Genomic DNA, 16969 nt, shown 5'->3' with positions numbered 1-16969 from the left:
TAAGTCTGCGCTTTTCCTGCCCTTGCACTGCCGTGGGCTCTGAGCTGTCAGTAATTGTCCCTTTTCAATGTGCAAAGTGTCCAGGTTCCTAAAGCAAATGTGCAGGGAAGTATTTTAATAATTTCTGCCTGCTTCACCTCGTTGTTTAACTGTAACGTTGAGACAAAAGTTGACTTCTGATTTACTGTAGCAAAATTATCTTGCAAGTTACTTGTCTTGTTAAGTCCGAGCGGTTCTGGAGGATTTTGAGTTACAGCTGTCGTTGTGCCGCGCTTCCCGTCCCCGGTGGTTCGGTCCTCGGGGCTGCAGTGCCGTAGGTTGCTGGTCCGTTTGGCTTCGGGTGGTTCAGCGCGGGCTGTTATCCCGGGACACCCCAGCTAGGCACTGACCGGTGCTGCTGGAGCACCAGGAGCCGGGGCAACCCGTCCCCAGGGCGCTGGGGAGCTGGTGCAGCCGGGGTTTGGCGCTGGGGAGCTGGTGCAGCCGGGGTTTGGCGCCGGGGAGCTGGTGCAGCCGGGGTTTGGCGCTGGGGAGCTGGTGCAGCCGGGGTTTGGCGCCGGGGAGCTGGTGCAGCCGGGGTTTGGTACTGGGGAGCTGGTGCAGCCGGGGTTTGGCGCCGGGGAGCTGGTGCAGCCGGGGTTTGGCGCCGGGGAGCTGGTGCAGCCGGGGTTTGGTACTGGGGAGCTGGTGCAGCCGGGGTTTGGCGCCGGGGAGCTGGTGCAGCCGGGGTTTGGTACTGGGGAGCTGGTGCAGCCGGGGTTTGGCGCCGGGGAGCTGGTGCAGCCGGGGTTTGGTACTGGGGAGCTGGTGCAGCTGGGGTTTGGTACTGGGGAGCTGGTGCAGCCGGGGTTTGGCGCCGGGGAGCTGGTGCAGCCGGGGTTTGGTACTGGGGAGCTGGTGCAGCCGGGGTTTGGTACTGGGGAGCTGGTGCAGCCGGGGTTTGGTACTGGGGAGCTGGTGCAGCCGGGGTTTGGTACTGGGGAGCTGGTGCAGCCGGGGTTTGGTACTGGGGAGCTGGTGCAGCCGGGGTTTGGCGCCGGGGAGCTGGTGCAGCCGGGGTTTGGTACTGGGGAGCTGGTGCAGCCGGGGTTTGGCGCCGGGGAGCTGGTGCAGCCGGGGTTTGGTACTGGGGAGCTGGTGCAGCCGGGGTTTGGTACTGGGGAGCTGGTGCAGCCGGGGTTTGGTACTGGGGAGCTGGTGCAGCCGGGGTTTGGTACTGGGGAGCTGGTGCAGCCGGGGTTTGGTACTGGGGAGCTGGTGCAGCCGGGGTTTGGCGCCGGGGAGCTGGTGCAGCCGGGGTTTGGTACTGGGGAGCTGGTGCAGCCGGGGTTTGGCGGGGACGCGGCGGCACCTCGCGTGATCGCCTCCCGCTTTCGTTCCTTCAAAGCAGCGTTCTCAGCGGTGAAACATTTATGTTTCTGAAACATATCAGTTAGCAGAAGTGTTTTAAAAATATTTTTAGAAGTTGTTAAAGCTGGAGAGGCAGGAAATATGTTAAGGAAACAAAAGCTGAGACCCAAGTTATTCTCTAGTTTCTCGAGCACAAAATCATCGTGTGTAACTTCTACGTCTGTCTTTCAGCCTCTCTGTACCTACGTGCTCTGTACAATTCAGGTAGTGATTCTGCCCCTCTCTGTGGTTTTCTCTCTTCTTCGGTGTAAATTGTCTGGGCGCAGCAATCCTGCTCTGGAAACCAACAATACCAGCATGGTGCGAGGTGCCCATGGGGCAGAGCGGAGCGGCTGAGCATTCCTCAGCGCGTTTAATGTATTTGTGTGGATGCGGAGTATTTGTTTCTCGCTTAGCGCGTCCTGGTGCTTTAGTTTCCATTAGGTCACCCAGCCGCCCGGCGAGGGTCTCGCGCTCGGGACGCGCTGAATGACACCACGTGGCTCGGCCATCTGTAAGCGGTGAATTAATCACCGGCGCGGGCGGACAATGTCTTTATGTTGCACATTCAGATAAGCCGCATTGTGTGACAGCACACGCCAGCCCTGACTTTAATTAAATATTTGCTGCGCACATGCTGCAAAGCGGAGCGAGCTAACGATGTCCCCCCGGCCCCGCCGCGGACCAGCCGCGGGACGGGGGCGCAGGACGGGGCTCCCGACGTCCCCCGAAAAAGCTGCCAGGGCTTTCCCCAGCCCTCCCCAAGGCAGCGGGGGATCCCATCCTGCTGCCCTTCCCACAGAAAGCAGCGGTGCTGCTTTAGCGAGAGCACTTTGACAGAAGCCCCCCTTCCCCGGGACATGTGTGTGCTGTGACAACGATGATAATAAGAATAAAAGGGATGGTATCAGTGGTATGTGGCTAACAATGGTAGAGCACGGGCAGTGTATTGTCCCTGTGCGTTCAAACAGTTTGAAGGAACTGGAAGCCATAAGTAAGTGACAAATATAAGATGTCCAAAAGTAACAGCTGGTCGGTGGAATTACTGAACTAGGTGTATTTTGTTAGGGGCTGAATCAAATTCTGTCTGCAGCAAAGCGCGGGGGAAGCATCGCTCGGGAACGGGGCCCTTCCCTCCCGTCCTTTCTCCCTTGGTGACGGACCCGTTTGTGGAACGAGCCGGCTAATTGCGGAGCGCGGGCGTGGGCAGCTGTACACACACTGATAACGCAGGCGGCCGCGCCGTTGCGATGGCTCTGGAAACGCGGCGCGGGGGTTTGTGTCCTGCGGCCGCGGGCAGCTCCCCGCAGCAAGGCCGGGCTCTGCGCCCTGAGCTGGGCCTGAGGGTCCGTCCCCTGCAGAGCCGCCCCTCGGCGCTCCCCGGCGCCGCAGCCTCCCGTGTGGCCAGTCTGAGCCACGCGTCGCTCTGGCGCTTCGGTTTGGAGAAAAGCACATAAATCGCAGCTGTTGACAGGTCCAGTTTAATTGCACCTGTTCGGTGAAGGATACGTGTTACTGAAATTCCCCCAAAAGTTTTCCGTGAAACGAATGCAGTGCTGGCGGTCACCAGACCGTAAATGCGGGCAAGCCCCACCGAGCAGTTTGGGTTTCACACTGCGATTGCCTATCCCAACGCATTAAAAGCACGGTAACTCTGCCCTGCTCCGAGCTTAAGGAACACAATTAGCCGCATAAAGGTCATTACTGATACATTTATGTTAACCTCAATTTTATGGTCCCTGCTTTATTCTACTTTGGTAAGTCCCCAAAATTTGTGTTCTTGTTTGTTTGCAAATCTGCTGTTGCGGTGTCAGGAGCAAACCCTTCTCATGGGACCACCTTTGGTCCTTGTAATGCAGGTCGGGAGGATGCTGAAACACAAGTAACGGTGAGAAGTGACCGATGGGTAGTTCTTTGTACTGGACCCCCAAGAAGGCAATCAGTGAGGCAGAAGTCGGGCACAGCGCTGCGTCTCCTCTGCCTCGAGCCCGGCAGGCCGGCCCCAGCAATCACGGGGGGCGCTGTGCGGGGTGCGCTGTGCGGGGCGCGCTGTGCGGGGTGCGGCTGGCGGGGGGCGCTGTGCGGGGGGCGCTGTGCGGGGTGCGGCTGGCGGGGGGCGCTGTGCGGGGCCCTGTGCGGGGTGCGCTGTGCGGTGCGCTGTGCGGTGCGCTGTGCAGGGCGCTGTGCGGGGTGCGCTGTGCGGGGTGCGCTGTGCGGGGCGCTGTGCGGGGCCCTGTGCGGGGTGCGCTGTGCGGGGTGTGGCTGGCGGGGTGCGCTGTGTGGGGTGCAGCTGGCGGGGTGCGCTGTGCGGGGTGCGCTGTGCGGGGTGTGGCTGGCGGGGTGCGCTGTGTGGGGTGCAGCTGGCGGGGTGCGCTGTGCGGGGTGCGCTGTGCGGGGTGTGGCTGGCGGGGTGCGCTGTGCGGGGTGCGCTGTGCGGGGTGTGGCTGGCGGGGTGCGCTGTGCGGGGTGTGGCTGGCGGGGTGCGCTGTGCGGTGCGCTGTGCGGGGTGCGCTGTGCGGGGGGCGCTGTGCGGGGCGCGCTGTGCGGGGTGCGCTGTGCGGGGTGTGGCTGGCGGGGTGCGCTGTGCAGGGTGCGCTGTGCGGGGTGTGGCTGGCGGGGTGCGCTGTGCAGGGTGCGCTGTGCGGTGCGCGCTGTGCGGGGGGCGCTGTGCGGGGGGCGCTGTGCGGGGCGCTGTGCGGGGTGCGCTGTGCGGGGTGCGCTGTGCAGGGTGCGCTGTGCAGGGTGCTGTGCGGGGTGCGCTGTGCGGGGCAGCGCGGGACCTGCGCCGAGCGCCGTGTTCTCAGTCGCTTCGCGTTCCGACGGGTGTGCGTGAAGCTGCACCGCGGCTCAGTTACTGGGGCTGCAGCCCGACAGCTTGCTGCACTAGCACGGAGCTTGCTTACGTGCTGGTAAATGTGCTTCTTGAGGCTGAAACTCGGCATTCGTGTTTCACGCTGCTCCTGTACAAACGAGCTTGAAAGGCTGAGTCCCACATATTTCATATTATTATTCTTCGGATGTGTTATGTTCTCTTGGATCCTCAAAACACGGTGCTTGGGACTCTACGGCACCACAGCTAACGTAGCGATGCCCACAGGAGATCCCGACATGGACGGAGTTAAGCAGCAAACAGTGGGTTTGTTTGTACACAAGAATAAGTGACAGAACAAACATTTGGTGTAGGAGCTCAGACAGTATTCGAGATGTGCTGTTCTACTGACCTGCGTTTATAGGCTGGAGGTATTTTTAGAGGGTTCTTTACAGATTATTATGTTTCTAATGCCTTTGTTAAAATTCCTAAACTTTGGGAAAACTTTACTTGACTTTCTAGTGGATTCAAACTGTGTTCCATAATGTGCGTGTGCTGGATCCGCACTGAACCGGGCCCGTCCGGAGCCGCCCGTGGATCCGCACCGCGCAGGACCTGGCTCAAGCTCAGCCCGTGGCGCTCAGACTCTTCTGCTGCAGATGCTCGGCTCTTTGCCCGAGCGGTTTATTTCCAGTCATTTGTGTGGCCAGGGGCATCTCCATCTCATAAATAAGGATTTTCCGAGATGTAAAGCTACCCTAGGCTGTTTTTCCATGCAATATTTAGCAAAACCAGAGCAAACTTCTGTTGCGTCAGCGGTTGCTGTGCGCCCTGTCCGCGGCGGTGCTGGCCGCGCAGCTCTCGTGGAGCAGCAGGATGCGATCAGGCGCAGCACGAGCAGCCTTTTGGGCTCCCGCCCGGCGGGCTGGCGCTGTGGCGCGGGCTCAGGTGCGGGGCGGCCGCCGGCCGAGCCTTTGAGCCATTCGTCACGCCCGCGCGGGCCCCGCTGCGCAGCACGTGCCGGCCCCGCGCGCCGCGGTGTTGGACAGACGGACCGGCGGCCGCCCGGCAACAGCCGCCAGCCAGCTCCCCGGTGACGGCGGCGAAGGGGCCCGGCGAGTGCCGGCGCTGCCGGGAGCCGCCCCACTCCCCAGCCCCGCTCCCCGGCCCCGCTCCCCGGCCCCGCTCCCCGGCCCCGCTCCCCGGCCCCGCTCCCCGGCCCCGCTCCCCGGCCCGGCCGGCTCGGCACAGCTCGGCAGTGGCGTCAGCAGCGCACCCTGGAACGCCACCGCTGATTTTCTTTCTGCAGGCCTCCCGGGGGTTCCTAAGAGGATTTATCACGTACCGATCGGCCTCTGCTGCACTAAAAGCAAATTCTTTTCTTTTTTAGCACGGTGCCTATAGGAACTTGCGTACAGTGAGGATGCGCTTTGCTCGTTACCCTTGAGGTAGAACACCAGACCGTCGCGTCCTGGTTTTAAGTATTGCTTTGCTCTGGATTTTATTGTTGGTTTGTTTTTTGGGGTTTGGGTGTTTATCTTGTTTTGTTTTGTTTTAAACACTGCCTCGAAGTGCTTTCGTTACTGTGATGAAAGTCACAAACGGCACCTCGGTATTAACTAGTGATGCTGCTCCACGTTCAGCGCTCTCCCCGCGCTGCACTGTCACACTGTCACTGTTACTGTCCCTGCTGCTGGTTTGGGTTCTGAACCGCCCGTAGTCCCGTGTGGGTCCGGCAGGGCCAGGACGGTCACACTGAGAGCTGGGAGCTTGTGTTTCAAACGAGGAGGCGCAGAATGAGATGTCACAGGGCTCCTGCGAGCGCCAATTCATAAAGTCATACGCGGGGTTCTCCGGCCCATTGTAGACGCGTTTCAGACGCGATCCTGTTATTGGAAGTGTATGATTCACCTTCTGAGCAAACAGAAGCTGCAGACAAAGGGCCAAGATTTGCTTTCTGCGCTCTGAAAAGCCGCCGCAAGCAGGGGTCCTATTAAGACAGCTGGAAAGTTGCTTCAGCTTGTTACGCTTGTAAGTTTTATTGGCGACTGGTTTTTGATTACACATTTGAATGCTGTGTGTTCCAGGTTGCCGAGTTTTAATTAAAAGGCTATAGTCTCGATTTTAGATTGCTTTGTTGTCTGCATTATGCAGACTATAATGCCTGCAATTGGGGGGGGGGGATTTTTCCAGCGTGCATCATTTATTTAGGACACATAAGACTGCACCTTCTAGCACCTGCCATAAATATAAACCTCATATTTTCAGGAATTGTGTTCATTACATTTATTTTAACAAGTACAGTGATCAAATAATAATGAGGGGGAGGGGGTGTTCTTCTCTGTCCTGTAGCTTGTTTCTCAATTCTAATAATGTTTCTAGGTGGACGGGATCGTTGTAACAGGCGTGTTGCGTCCCAGGAACCTTCTGTCACGCCACGGCTCGTCTGTGCACGTTGGGTTTGGTTTAACAAGCCCGTGGGCCGGGGGCCGTGTCTGCGCTGGGGGACTTCATGGGACCTGCCCGCTCCCTGCGTTTCCTTCCTGGGGACAGAGCTGCTCCCCGTTTCCAGCCGTTCTGCGTGTCCGGAGCTGCTGCCATGCCGGCGGCTCGGGTCCCGTTTTGGGTCCCGCTCGGGTCCCGGTTTCCATGCCCATAACGTTTCCTTAACCCGGTCACTGCAGCTACGAGGAGAGAGCCCTGTACCTCGAAGCAATAATCCAGAACCACAAAGAAGTAATGACGTTTGAGGATTTCGCCGCTCAGGTCTTTTCTCCCTCTCCCGGCTACTCCCTGGGCGGAACTGGTGAGTCTCTGCACTTTATTCTTCTCTTTAGCGCTAAGAAGCACTCGAGCAGCAGATGTACACCTGTTTTTTGTAGATAAATGCTTGCAAATTTAAGAAGGCCATTCTTCCCCTGAATCAACTAATGAATATCAAAAGGAGTGATGACATTCATTTTAATTTGTTTTGCATCAGAGCTATTCACTGCGCTCCTTTCTTCAGCTATCCTGTTAACCCCCGGCTCCAGGGAGGTTAATGAACTTTCTCTGGGTAATGTGCCTGGGCTCATTCAGGACGGTGGGTTTCTTGCTGAGCTGGGAATATGTTGTTCAAAAGCGATGCCTGAATCGGTGCTTACTTATCGAGAAATAGTTCCTTGCAGTGGAGGCCGTTGCTGCTAATGCTAAATGGGGATTATGCTGCTGAGATACCAGGGTCAGGGATTAATGCGGGAGCGGTGTAAGGACGGTGTTGTTAGGAGATGCAGCAGCGCGCTGACACGGCCCCGGGTACAGACGGGCCATTTCGGGCGTCCTGCCAACACCTGGCCTGGGCCTGCGGGGGGTTAATGTATATAGGGAGACGTATATACGCACACGTAAATGCTGATCATCGTCCATCAGCCCAACTGAAGGACGAACACATAGTGCTGAGCTCCCTGAATGTATTCCTTACATGTGAGATTCCCAGCCCATGTCTGGTCAGCACGATAGGAACCGCTGCTCTGCTGGTTAAATCGAGTTTAAATAAACCTCTCCCCAAAGGAGCCTTGAGTCTGAGCTGCGGCTTTCTGGTGCCCTCAAGGTTTGCTTCTGCAGCCTCCGCAGAGCGCGTGGGCACCGTGTGCCGGACTCTTCCACAGAGAGTCCCTAATCCCTTCTCCACACTCGCAGGGTGAAACCGGCACTTCTAATTATTCCCTGCTACCCTTCAGATTGTTTAACAGGTTATTTTAAACGCGTATAAATGTAGCAGGACATCTGCTCTATTTCTCTTTAGCCCGGCTTGTTAGCAAATATCTTCCATCTAAACTGAGAAATCGAGGGGAGAAATTAAATTTGCCAGGATAAGCATCAGATAAAGCAGGCGGCGCATTGTGGGGCCGCTGGCCGCCGGCCCGGCTGCGGCGCGTCGGATCAGCGCCCCTGCGACGGCGGCGCGCAGATAAGGAGCTGGCGGGGACGGGACAGCTCCATAATCAGGGGGGGACAGGGACGTCTCCGTAACTGCGGGGGGACGGGCTTGTCTCCATAATTGCGGGGGCATGGGGACGCCTCCATAATCGCGGGGGCACAGGGTTGTCTCCATAGTTGCAGGGGGACAGGGATGTCTCCATCATCACAAGGGGACGGGGACATCTCCATAATTGCAGGGGGACAGGATGTCTCCATAATTGTGGGGGGACGGGGTTGTCTCCATAATCACAGGGGGATGAGATGTCTCCATCATCGCGGGGGGACGGGGACGTCTCCATAATCCGTCCCCGGAGCAGCCTGGAGGAGCAGCCTCTGCTGATCTGTGCTGCGCTGAACACCAGACGGTGGTAGCAAACCAGTAACGCACAGCTCTGATTAACGTTTGCTACGGTAAAACCTAGAACAGCTGTGAGTTAGATTCTTTATGCACGCTGCCAAAAGTCTGAGACAAAAAAAAGTGATCAGCTTCAAGAGAAATGTAGATTTCATGCCCAGTGTCATTGGCACGTTGAGTCATTTATCTGTTGACAAATCTGCAAACAGAAATGTAGATACATTGATATATTTTAAATGTTTTGCTCTATGCATAACTGTATTTAGTTTCTGTATTCTTCTTACAGCACACACTGATCTTATTATGAACAAGTTCGGTTTGACAGGGAAGGGCAGATTTGTTCTATGATCTCAGGGTCACACTTTCTAAAGTCTGTGATTCTGTATTCCAAAACTATTTAAATTGTTCCCTAATATCTACTTAAGTTTTTGAGAACACTGTTAAATCACTGGTACCTGAACACGTTATGATTTCATTATTTCATTTTTTTAAGACTAAAACCTGCCACAGTCAGGTCCTGATGTTCGGACTTGGGAACATCAGAAGGTATTTCCCGCTCACCAGGAGCCTGGAGCCGCTCAGGATCTCTGCTCCAGAGTCTCCTCGTGTTCCCACCGATTCACGTGCACGTTTACTGCGTGTTACGGAGAGCGGGGCCGGGCGCTGATGCTCGGACGTGCATTCCCTGAGCCGCCGTCGTGGGGCCGGTCACCGCGTGGGGCCAGGTGTCACCGCGTGGGGCCAGGTGTCACCATGTGGGGCCAGGTGTCACCGCGTGGGGCCAGGTGTCACCGCGTGGGGCCAGGTGTCACCGTGTGGGGCCGGTCACCGTGTGGGGCCAGGTGTCACCGTGTGGGGCCAGGTGTCACCGCGTGGGGCCAGGTGTCACCGTGTGGGGCCAGGTGTCACCGTGTGGGGCCGGTCACCGTGTGGGGCCAGGTGTCACCATGTGGGGCCAGGTGTCACCGTGTGGGGCCGGTCACCGCGTGGGGCCAGGTGTCACCATGTGGCGCCAGGTGTCACCGCGTGGGGCCAGGTGTCACCATGTGGCGCCAGGTGTCACCGTGTGGGGCCGGTCACCGCGTGGGGCCAGGTGTCACCGCGTGGGGCCAGGTGTCACCGCGTGGGGCCAGGTGTCACCGTGTGGGGCCGGTCACCGTGTGGGGCCAGGTGTCACCGCGTGGGGCCAGGTGTCACCGCGTGGGGCCAGGTGTCACCGTGTGGGGCCGGTCACCGTGTGGGGCCAGGTGTCACCGCGTGGGGCCAGGTGTCACCGTGTGGGGCCGGTCACCGTGTGGGGCCAGGTGTCACCGTGTGGGGCCAGGTGTCACCGTGTGGGGCTGGTCACCATGTGGGACAGGTCACCGCAGCCGCCAGCGCCCGCCTTACACTGCTCAGGTGAATTTAGCGTTAATTCTCCTGGGATCTTACTCTTGACACGAGCTGACTGCAACCCCGCAATGGCTGTGTGACACCGGCACCCCGGGAAGGGTCAGTGAGTAAGTACGCTTTTTGCTACACTTGTTTTTAGTAGTTAATGGAGTACAAGAAGCAAATCAAGACGGTTAAATTAATGGAACCTGTAGCTGCTAATGACACACAGCATTGGTGCGTTTTTAGCTATGAGCTGGGTGTATGTTTTGTGACGCTGGCGGATGCTCCGCTCGGCTCGGGCACTGCGGTTCCTGAGGAACCTGTGCCACAAACAGGCGGCAGGTGCCACCTGCACGCAGGACACTCGGCCGGTCGCGCTCCGGGGCTGTTCTCAGCAGAGCCCTGAGCTCCTGCCCCTGTCCCCACCCCCTGTCCCCACCCCCTGTCCCCCTCCCGTGTGCCCACACCCTGTCCCATCCCGTGTCCCCACCCCCTGTCTCATCCCGTGTCCCCCTCCCGTGTCCCCCTCCCGTGTCCCCCTCCCGTGTCCCACCCCGTGTCCCATCCCGTGTCCCCACCCCCTGTCCCATCCCGTGTCCCCCTCCCGTGTCCCCCTCCCGTGTCCCCCTCCCGTGTCCCACCCCGTGTCCCATCCCGTGTCCCCACCCCCTGTCCCATCCCGTGTCCCCCTCCCGTGTCCCCCTCCCGTGTCCCCCTCCCGTGTCCCACCCCGTGTCCCATCCCGTGTCCCCACCCCCTGTCCCATCCCGTGTCCCCCTCCCGTGTCCCCCTCCCGTGTCCCCCTCCCGTGTCCCATCCCGTGTCCCATCCCGTGTCCCCCTCCCGTGTCCCCATCCCGTGTCCCATCCCGTGTCCCATCCCGTGTCCCCACCCCCTGTCCCATCCCGTGTCCCCCTCCCGTGTCCCCCTCCCGTGTCCCATCCCGTGTCCCATCCCGTGTCCCCCTCCCGTGTCCCATCCCGTGTCCCCATCCCGTGTCCCACCCCGTGTCCCCACCCCGTGTCCCCATCCCGTGTCCCCCTCCCGTGTCCCCGTGGTGCACACACAGACCCCGCACACGGAGGGGATGTGCAGGCTGGGAACAAAGGGTGAGAATCCGCAGCTTTGTCGTTAAACTGGTCCATTACATGCTGTATTTTAATTAGGCTGGGGATGAGAGTCAGCCCGGGAAATCCGCCGTAATCCAGCACTATTGAATTATTCTGATCCTTTCCCTCTGCAGATTTCTCTCCTTTTGGAGCAGGGGTTTAAGCTGCTATCTTGTTCTCTTGCTCCCTCAGCCAAAATGAGGAACAGCTAGTCAACAAAATACTTGTGTGTTCTTTAAAAAAACCCAAACGTGAAAATGAAACAGGCACTAATAGATACAAAACAGTTCCAACCTGAATCACCTCTGCCGACTAAAAAGCGTTTGTTGTTTTGTTTTCATGTAAGATCAGAATGCAGCGTCGTGTTAACGCTCAGACACCACAACTGGTCGGATGCTGTAGAGAGGAAAAGCGAATTTCCCAGCAGAGGAGGGTTCGTGTTTGGGGTCTGGGTTTGCAGGGGCCGGTTTGCGTGCGGGAGGCGCCCGGAGCAGCTGGGCCGGTGCTGCGAAGGGTTAAGGAGCCGCACACTTGACTCGGGCTGATCTCATCACGGCCACATCCAAGTGCATCTGTTGCCATGAGGTCACCCCGGTGCATGCTAATGAGCCGCGCTCAGCCCCGGCGCAGGGCTCTCCCAGCGGGCTCGGGGTGCCGGCAGCTGCCGGGGACGCGCCGGCACCTCGGGTGATCGCCTCCCGTTTCGTTCCTTCAAAGCCGCGCTCTCCGCGGTGTCAGGAGGACTCTGACATGTGGTATCTGTTGATAAATGGATTCTCTAATGAATATCAGAGCGCTGCCCTCAGCAACGCTTGAGCCGCGGAGCCGGAGCCCTTCCCAGCGCTGCTCGGGTTTGCAGCCCCGGAAGCCGTGCTGCTTATTTACATAAAACTGAGATTTTGCAGCCTTTTTGTTGAAAAGGCGACACGCGCTTTGCTTTGTCTCCGGACTCCGACATGCGTGGATTTCTTGTCGAGAATACTTGACTGTGCAACAAACAGGATTTTGTTTATTTTAATACACTTTTTGCTAAGTGTTGAGCTTTACCTTTCCCACTTTAAAGCAAAAGGAATATTTCAAAGGGCCGTGTACTTTTAAAACAGATTTTTGACAGCAACAAAACCTGGAGAAACTGTTGTCTTAGACTTACCTTCTTTTTAATGCTAACTCAGCAATGATTCTTTTTGGTTTGAGTTTTTTTCTGCTGTTGGGGGAGGTTTGGTTGGGGTTTTTTTACTTCTTTGTTTGTGCTTTTTCTTTGAAAATGCATAGGGTGCTTTGCCAGTTCTATGTACCGGGTGCAACAGAAGCGTCTCCAGGTTTTGTATAGTATTTCTGTGTATTTTTAGGGAAGCTGGATGGCGCTGAGTGTTAGAAGGAACACAGAGGTGCAGCGTGGCAAACACCGCTTTGCCTCTTGCCGCTCGGGCAGCGAGTGGAAATCTGTGCTTTGTTCATTTGCTTCACTAGAAAAGCAACATCTTTTTTCCTAGAGCAGGAAAAACCCACTTGGTTCTGTTCAGTACATTTGAAATCAAATAAGCTCTCTCTACCTTTCAGAAATAAAATGTTTAAAGTGTACATTTATCTGTATTGCTAACTGAACTTCTACTCCCCCCCAAGGAACAGGCATTCTAACAGCTCCCCGTTGATCCCGCGCAGCGTCTGTACCTGGAGGCGGCAGCCGAGGCCCCGGGCGTCACCCCACGCACCACACGGCCTTTGGGAAGTCTCCGTGTCCCAGTGGTCTCCGTGTTGGTCACCTCCTGGTTGTTTAACCTGCCTACAGCGTCATCGCGGTTGAGGCCTCTGAAGCCTCGAATTTTACCCACTTTACAGGTGTATTGTCACTAACGGTGTTGGGAACGCTGCTGTAAAGAGGCTGCTGAGGTCCTGCTGGACCGTCTCGGCAAGTTTGGCACAGGATGAAGGGATGATGATTTGTTCCAGTTCTCACCACCGTTATCTCCCTGTTTTTCCATTGACAGACGCGTGGGGCAGGACAAGGCCTGTGGGTGCCACGTCCCCCAGGCCCCTGAGGGGACAGAGATGACCCTTCTCTGGTGTTGGCCGGTTTCTGCGGTGCCAGCAGCAGCCCGACCTTCACGCGAGCGCAACGCGTGTGCTGTTCCTGTATTTACACCATTTTGTGTTCTCTCCCTTTAGATTAGAATATGTAATGGTCTCGTTACGGTAATTGCCGCAGGTAAGAGCTGCTGCTGGCCTGGTGCTCCTTCGCTACCAGCTCTTCTCCCCCCTTCCTCCTGCTGTGCTGGGTGGCTCTGGGTCTGTCTCTGCCTGTCCCTGTCACCACCGCTGTAAACCCAAAGCACTCGGCTCTTCCACCCAGGAGTCAGAACCCAGTGCTTTTTCTTTACTGCCCACTGCGGAGCTGCTGCTTGTTTCTCACAGCTCACGGTCCCGCGCACCCTGGGAGACGCAGCCAGAGAGTAACCCCTGGGTACCCTCAGCGCCAGCGCTGCCGGCGCGGCAGCCCCGCTTCGCCAGAGCTGCCGGCGGGAAGGCCGAGTCCTCAGAGCTCCGCCAGACAGCTTGCAAGTGCAATGACAATATCTGTATGAAAGCCCTTCTCCTGCGCGGCCGGTGCCGCTCACTCCGCAGCTGCCGTGCCCCATCAATCACGGCTCCGGCGCTCGGCAGCCGCGGCGCAGCCGAGCGCTCCCGGAGCGGCTGGCACTGCCGGAATGTGCCGCTGCCCGGCGGTGCCGCGGGTGCCGCACCGAGGAGCTGCCCGGCCCCCGCCTGCTTTTCATATGCGCAGCCCGTGCATTGTTCTGCGCTTGCATGAATATTGCTTGAGCTTGTCCATTTGCTGAAAACTGTATTATTTTGACCATCTGCCATTCCGCTGAACTGCAGGAATGTGAGTCCGACACCTCCCTCGCCGCGCTGCCCCCAGCTCTCCTCCCCGTAGCAGCGCCACAGGTTTGAGTTTTAATCCAAAACTCACAGCTCCACATTTTTCACTGAAAATGCCTTTGCACTCTAAGTCACATTTTTCACCTTTCTTTTGAATGCGCTATTTCCCCTTCGGACAATTGTCTTGAAGTATAAATCTGGTGAGTAAAGATTGTCTTTGAAATGCAAATGCTGGTTTGCAAACGGGCTGAGAGGTTTCCAAGGAGCGAGCTGTTCTTTGGGTTCAGCTCAGCCGGACCCAGCATTGTTCCCCTCGCTGCCGCGCACCGCTGAGGCGGCTCGAGCGGCCAGCGCACCAGGACAAGCTTATAGGCCTCACAGTGAGTTTTGGTGCATTTCCTGCACATTTGAGAGTCACTGGGGCTGGTAAAGTTGAAGGGAGCATTAAAGGTATCCCTGTAATCATCACTTACATAAACTAACAGCAAATAAAGGTGCAGCCTGAAAATACAGCTTATTGTTCAATTGGAAATAGGCTTGTGCTGCAAAACGGCCCCTCCAGTCTGGAGTTGAGAGTGGGTCGCGTGCTCCGAGCCCTCCTCGTCCTCCTCCTCCCCACGGGCTCGCAGGGTGCGAGGCTGCTCCTCCCTCCCACCTCCAATGAAACCCATGTGTTAAGACTCAGAATCATAGCATGGTTTAAAAATACAGTTTAAAAGCTCCGTACCGTGATGGAGCCGGGCGACGCGGCTCGGCCGGGCTGGGCTGCCGCGGGTGTCTGCGCAGGGACAGGCGGGGGCTGCAGAGCCGTGTACGTGGTGCTGCAATCGCTGCGTCCTCGTCTGTGCTCGCTCACACAACCTGGCCAGCGCTGGCCTCTGCTCGTCACCGCCTGTGGGGAATAATTGCCATGTGATTTAATGGTGTAAACACATCGCCACCGCCGCAGCCGGGCAGGTCCCCCAGCCCACAGATAACGTTTGTGAATGGCAGCCATGGGCGCACCAGTAATAACGGGTACTCAGTGCCCTGCTTAAGTACTGGAACTGCTAAGAGACTAAGATGCCTTCCAGGTAGAGTTTCATGAGAGCGTTCACACTAAGGAAACTCCCTTCCAGCTCTCCAGAGTAGACTGTATCCAGAAACACCCTGTAGTGACACACAGCCAAAACGATAATGTTCTAAAACACAACTCAAGTAAACATTTTCACGTTCCGTTCCGTGGGTTTTGTTGGAGCGCTGGGCAGGCAGGATGGGCGCTCACCTCCGGCGAGGAGCGATCCCGTGCTTCTGCGGGACAGCAGCCGTGGCCGTTCCTCAGCTGCCTGGGGCCAAATCTGCTGTGAATGTCAAGTTCACCGAGTGGTACCCAGGGGTAATTTGGAAGAGGAGGAGGAGAGGGGCCGCATTTTGCGAGCAGTTGCGCTGATGCGCAGACAGGCAGGTTTGGGTGTTTGCCCTCATTTCTCCTCTGCCCGTTGTGTTTTCCAGGCTGCCTCCCCACGAGTGCAAGTGCTGACCTCGCGCTCGCCGTCGGGATCGAGTTTTCGGAGCCGCCGTCGCCCGCGCTGCCCCGCGGCTGCAGGAGCCGGGTCTCGGGGAGGCTCCGCCGCTCGGCCAGCGCGCTCGGCAAGGGGCTGCGGGAGCAGCGCTGCGGCCGGGCCAGCCCAGACGCCTTGACCTAGCTCACTGCTGCCTCGCCTGCCGCATCGCTGTGCCCCTGCGGCGGCGGTGGCTGCACCGCTGTGCCCCTGCGGCAGCGGCATCGCTGTGCCCCTGCGACGGCGGCGGCTGCACCGCTGTGCCCCTGCGGCGGCGGTGGCTGCACCGCTGTGCCCCTGCGGCGGCGGCGGCATCGCTGTGCCCCTGCGGTGGCTGCACCGCTGTGCCCCTGCGGCGGCGGCATCGCTGTGCCCCTGCGGCGGTGGCTGCACCGCTGTGCCCCTGCGGCGGCGGCATCGCTGTGCCCCTGCGGCGGCGGCGGCTGCACCGCTGTGCCCCTGCGGCGGCGGCATCGCTGTGCCCCTGCGGCGGTGGCTGCACCGCTGTGCCGCGGCGGCGGCATCGCTGTGCCCCTGTGGCGGCAGCGGCACCGCTGTGCCCCTGCGGCGGCTGCGCACCACGACCTGCGCACCAGAAGAGGAACCACGTCTTCTCTGGAGAGCAAATGCCGCACATTTACCACAACTACTTCTCACTGCGGCTTCAACAATCAGACTGCACCTCTTGGTAACTGCCTCACCTTGTACCACATCAGGGCAACCGTCTGCAACCTGAAGCATCTCTGGTTGAGTAACGGGAATCTGAAGGCTTCTGAGGACACGCCGTGTCCTCCTAGCACTTTGTGTAGCAAGAAAAGCTTCTTGTATTTTCACTAGGAAATGTATTTCAGTCTACATGTATCGTAGGTTTCTAGGGGTGATAACTTGTTATAGCTAAAAAAAGCAAAACTGTATAATAAAAAGAAACCTGTGAACATCCTGCAGCGCTCGGAGTGAACGAGGATGGCCAGGGCGGAGGCAGAACCCGCCACGCGTCACAGGACAGGAGCCGACGCCGACCGACCCGCGGGGAGATGCTGAAAAGCAAATAACATGGTGTGAACTTCATTGTTTGGGTGTTTGGAGCACCTGCCCGCTCCCGAGTCCCGTCCCTTCCCTTCCCTTCCCTTCCCTTCCCTTCCCTTCCCTTCCCTTCCCTTCCCTTCCCTTCCCTTCCCTCTTTCCCTTCCCTTCCCTTCCCTTCCCTTCCCTTCCCTTCCCTTCCCTTCCCTTCCCTTCCCTTCCCTTCCCTTCCCTTCCCTTCCCTCTTTCCCTTCCCTTCCCTCTTTCCCTTCCCTTCCCTTCCCTTCCCTTCCCTTCCCTTCTTTCCCTTCCCTTCCCTCCGCAGGTCTGGACCGTGTTGTTGCTGTTGTTCTGTTTGCTCCTTGGCACCAAACGCACGTGTCTGACCCTGGTGTGATTTGGTCTAAGTGAAGGGGATTTGGGCCAGGTGTTTTCCTTGTTGAGCAGCTGTCTGCGTGTCAGCCGCCTTTGCAAAGGGCTTTGATGCCGTTCTGATCCTCTGCCTCACATTTGGGTTTTGCTTTCTACT

At 58.0% G+C, this 16969-nt stretch overlaps 2 protein-coding genes across 11 annotated transcripts in view; one reads left to right on the top strand and one right to left on the bottom strand.

Annotated features, from left to right (window-relative positions):
* Positions 1 to 15593, top strand: part of RALGAPA2 (Ral GTPase activating protein catalytic subunit alpha 2) — an 89535-nt gene extending 73942 nt beyond the window's left edge. For 4 of the 6 annotated variants that reach the window (XM_082047495.1, XM_082047494.1, XM_082047496.1 and 1 more), the window contains 2 exons: positions 6883 to 7004; positions 15368 to 15593. In XM_082047495.1, coding sequence (XP_081903621.1) covers positions 6883 to 7004; positions 15368 to 15561 — 316 coding nt within the window. In that variant the 3' untranslated portion in view covers positions 15562 to 15593. Of the gene's footprint in view, positions 1 to 6882; positions 7005 to 13162; positions 13203 to 15367 lie in introns of all 6 variants that reach the window. The other 2 variants (XM_082047497.1, XM_082047493.1) reach the window with 2 other exon arrangements.
* Positions 9669 to 16969, bottom strand: part of CFAP61 (cilia and flagella associated protein 61) — a 101852-nt gene continuing 94551 nt past the window's right edge. For all 5 annotated transcript variants that reach the window (XM_082047499.1, XM_082047498.1, XM_082047501.1 and 2 more), the window contains 2 exons: positions 14604 to 14768; positions 9669 to 11755 (listed from right to left, as the gene is read on the bottom strand). In XM_082047499.1, the coding sequence (XP_081903625.1) occupies positions 11598 to 11755; positions 14604 to 14768 (323 nt within the window). In that variant the 3' untranslated portion in view covers positions 9669 to 11597. The remainder of the gene's footprint in view (positions 11756 to 14603; positions 14769 to 16969) is intronic.

The sequence above is a fragment of the Streptopelia decaocto genome, assembly GCF_964273445.1.
Source record: "Streptopelia decaocto genome assembly, chromosome: 3".
NCBI lineage: Eukaryota > Metazoa > Chordata > Aves > Columbiformes > Columbidae > Streptopelia > Streptopelia decaocto.
Note: the sequence above shows the minus strand (reverse complement) of the source record. Positions and strands in the feature narration are given on the sequence as shown.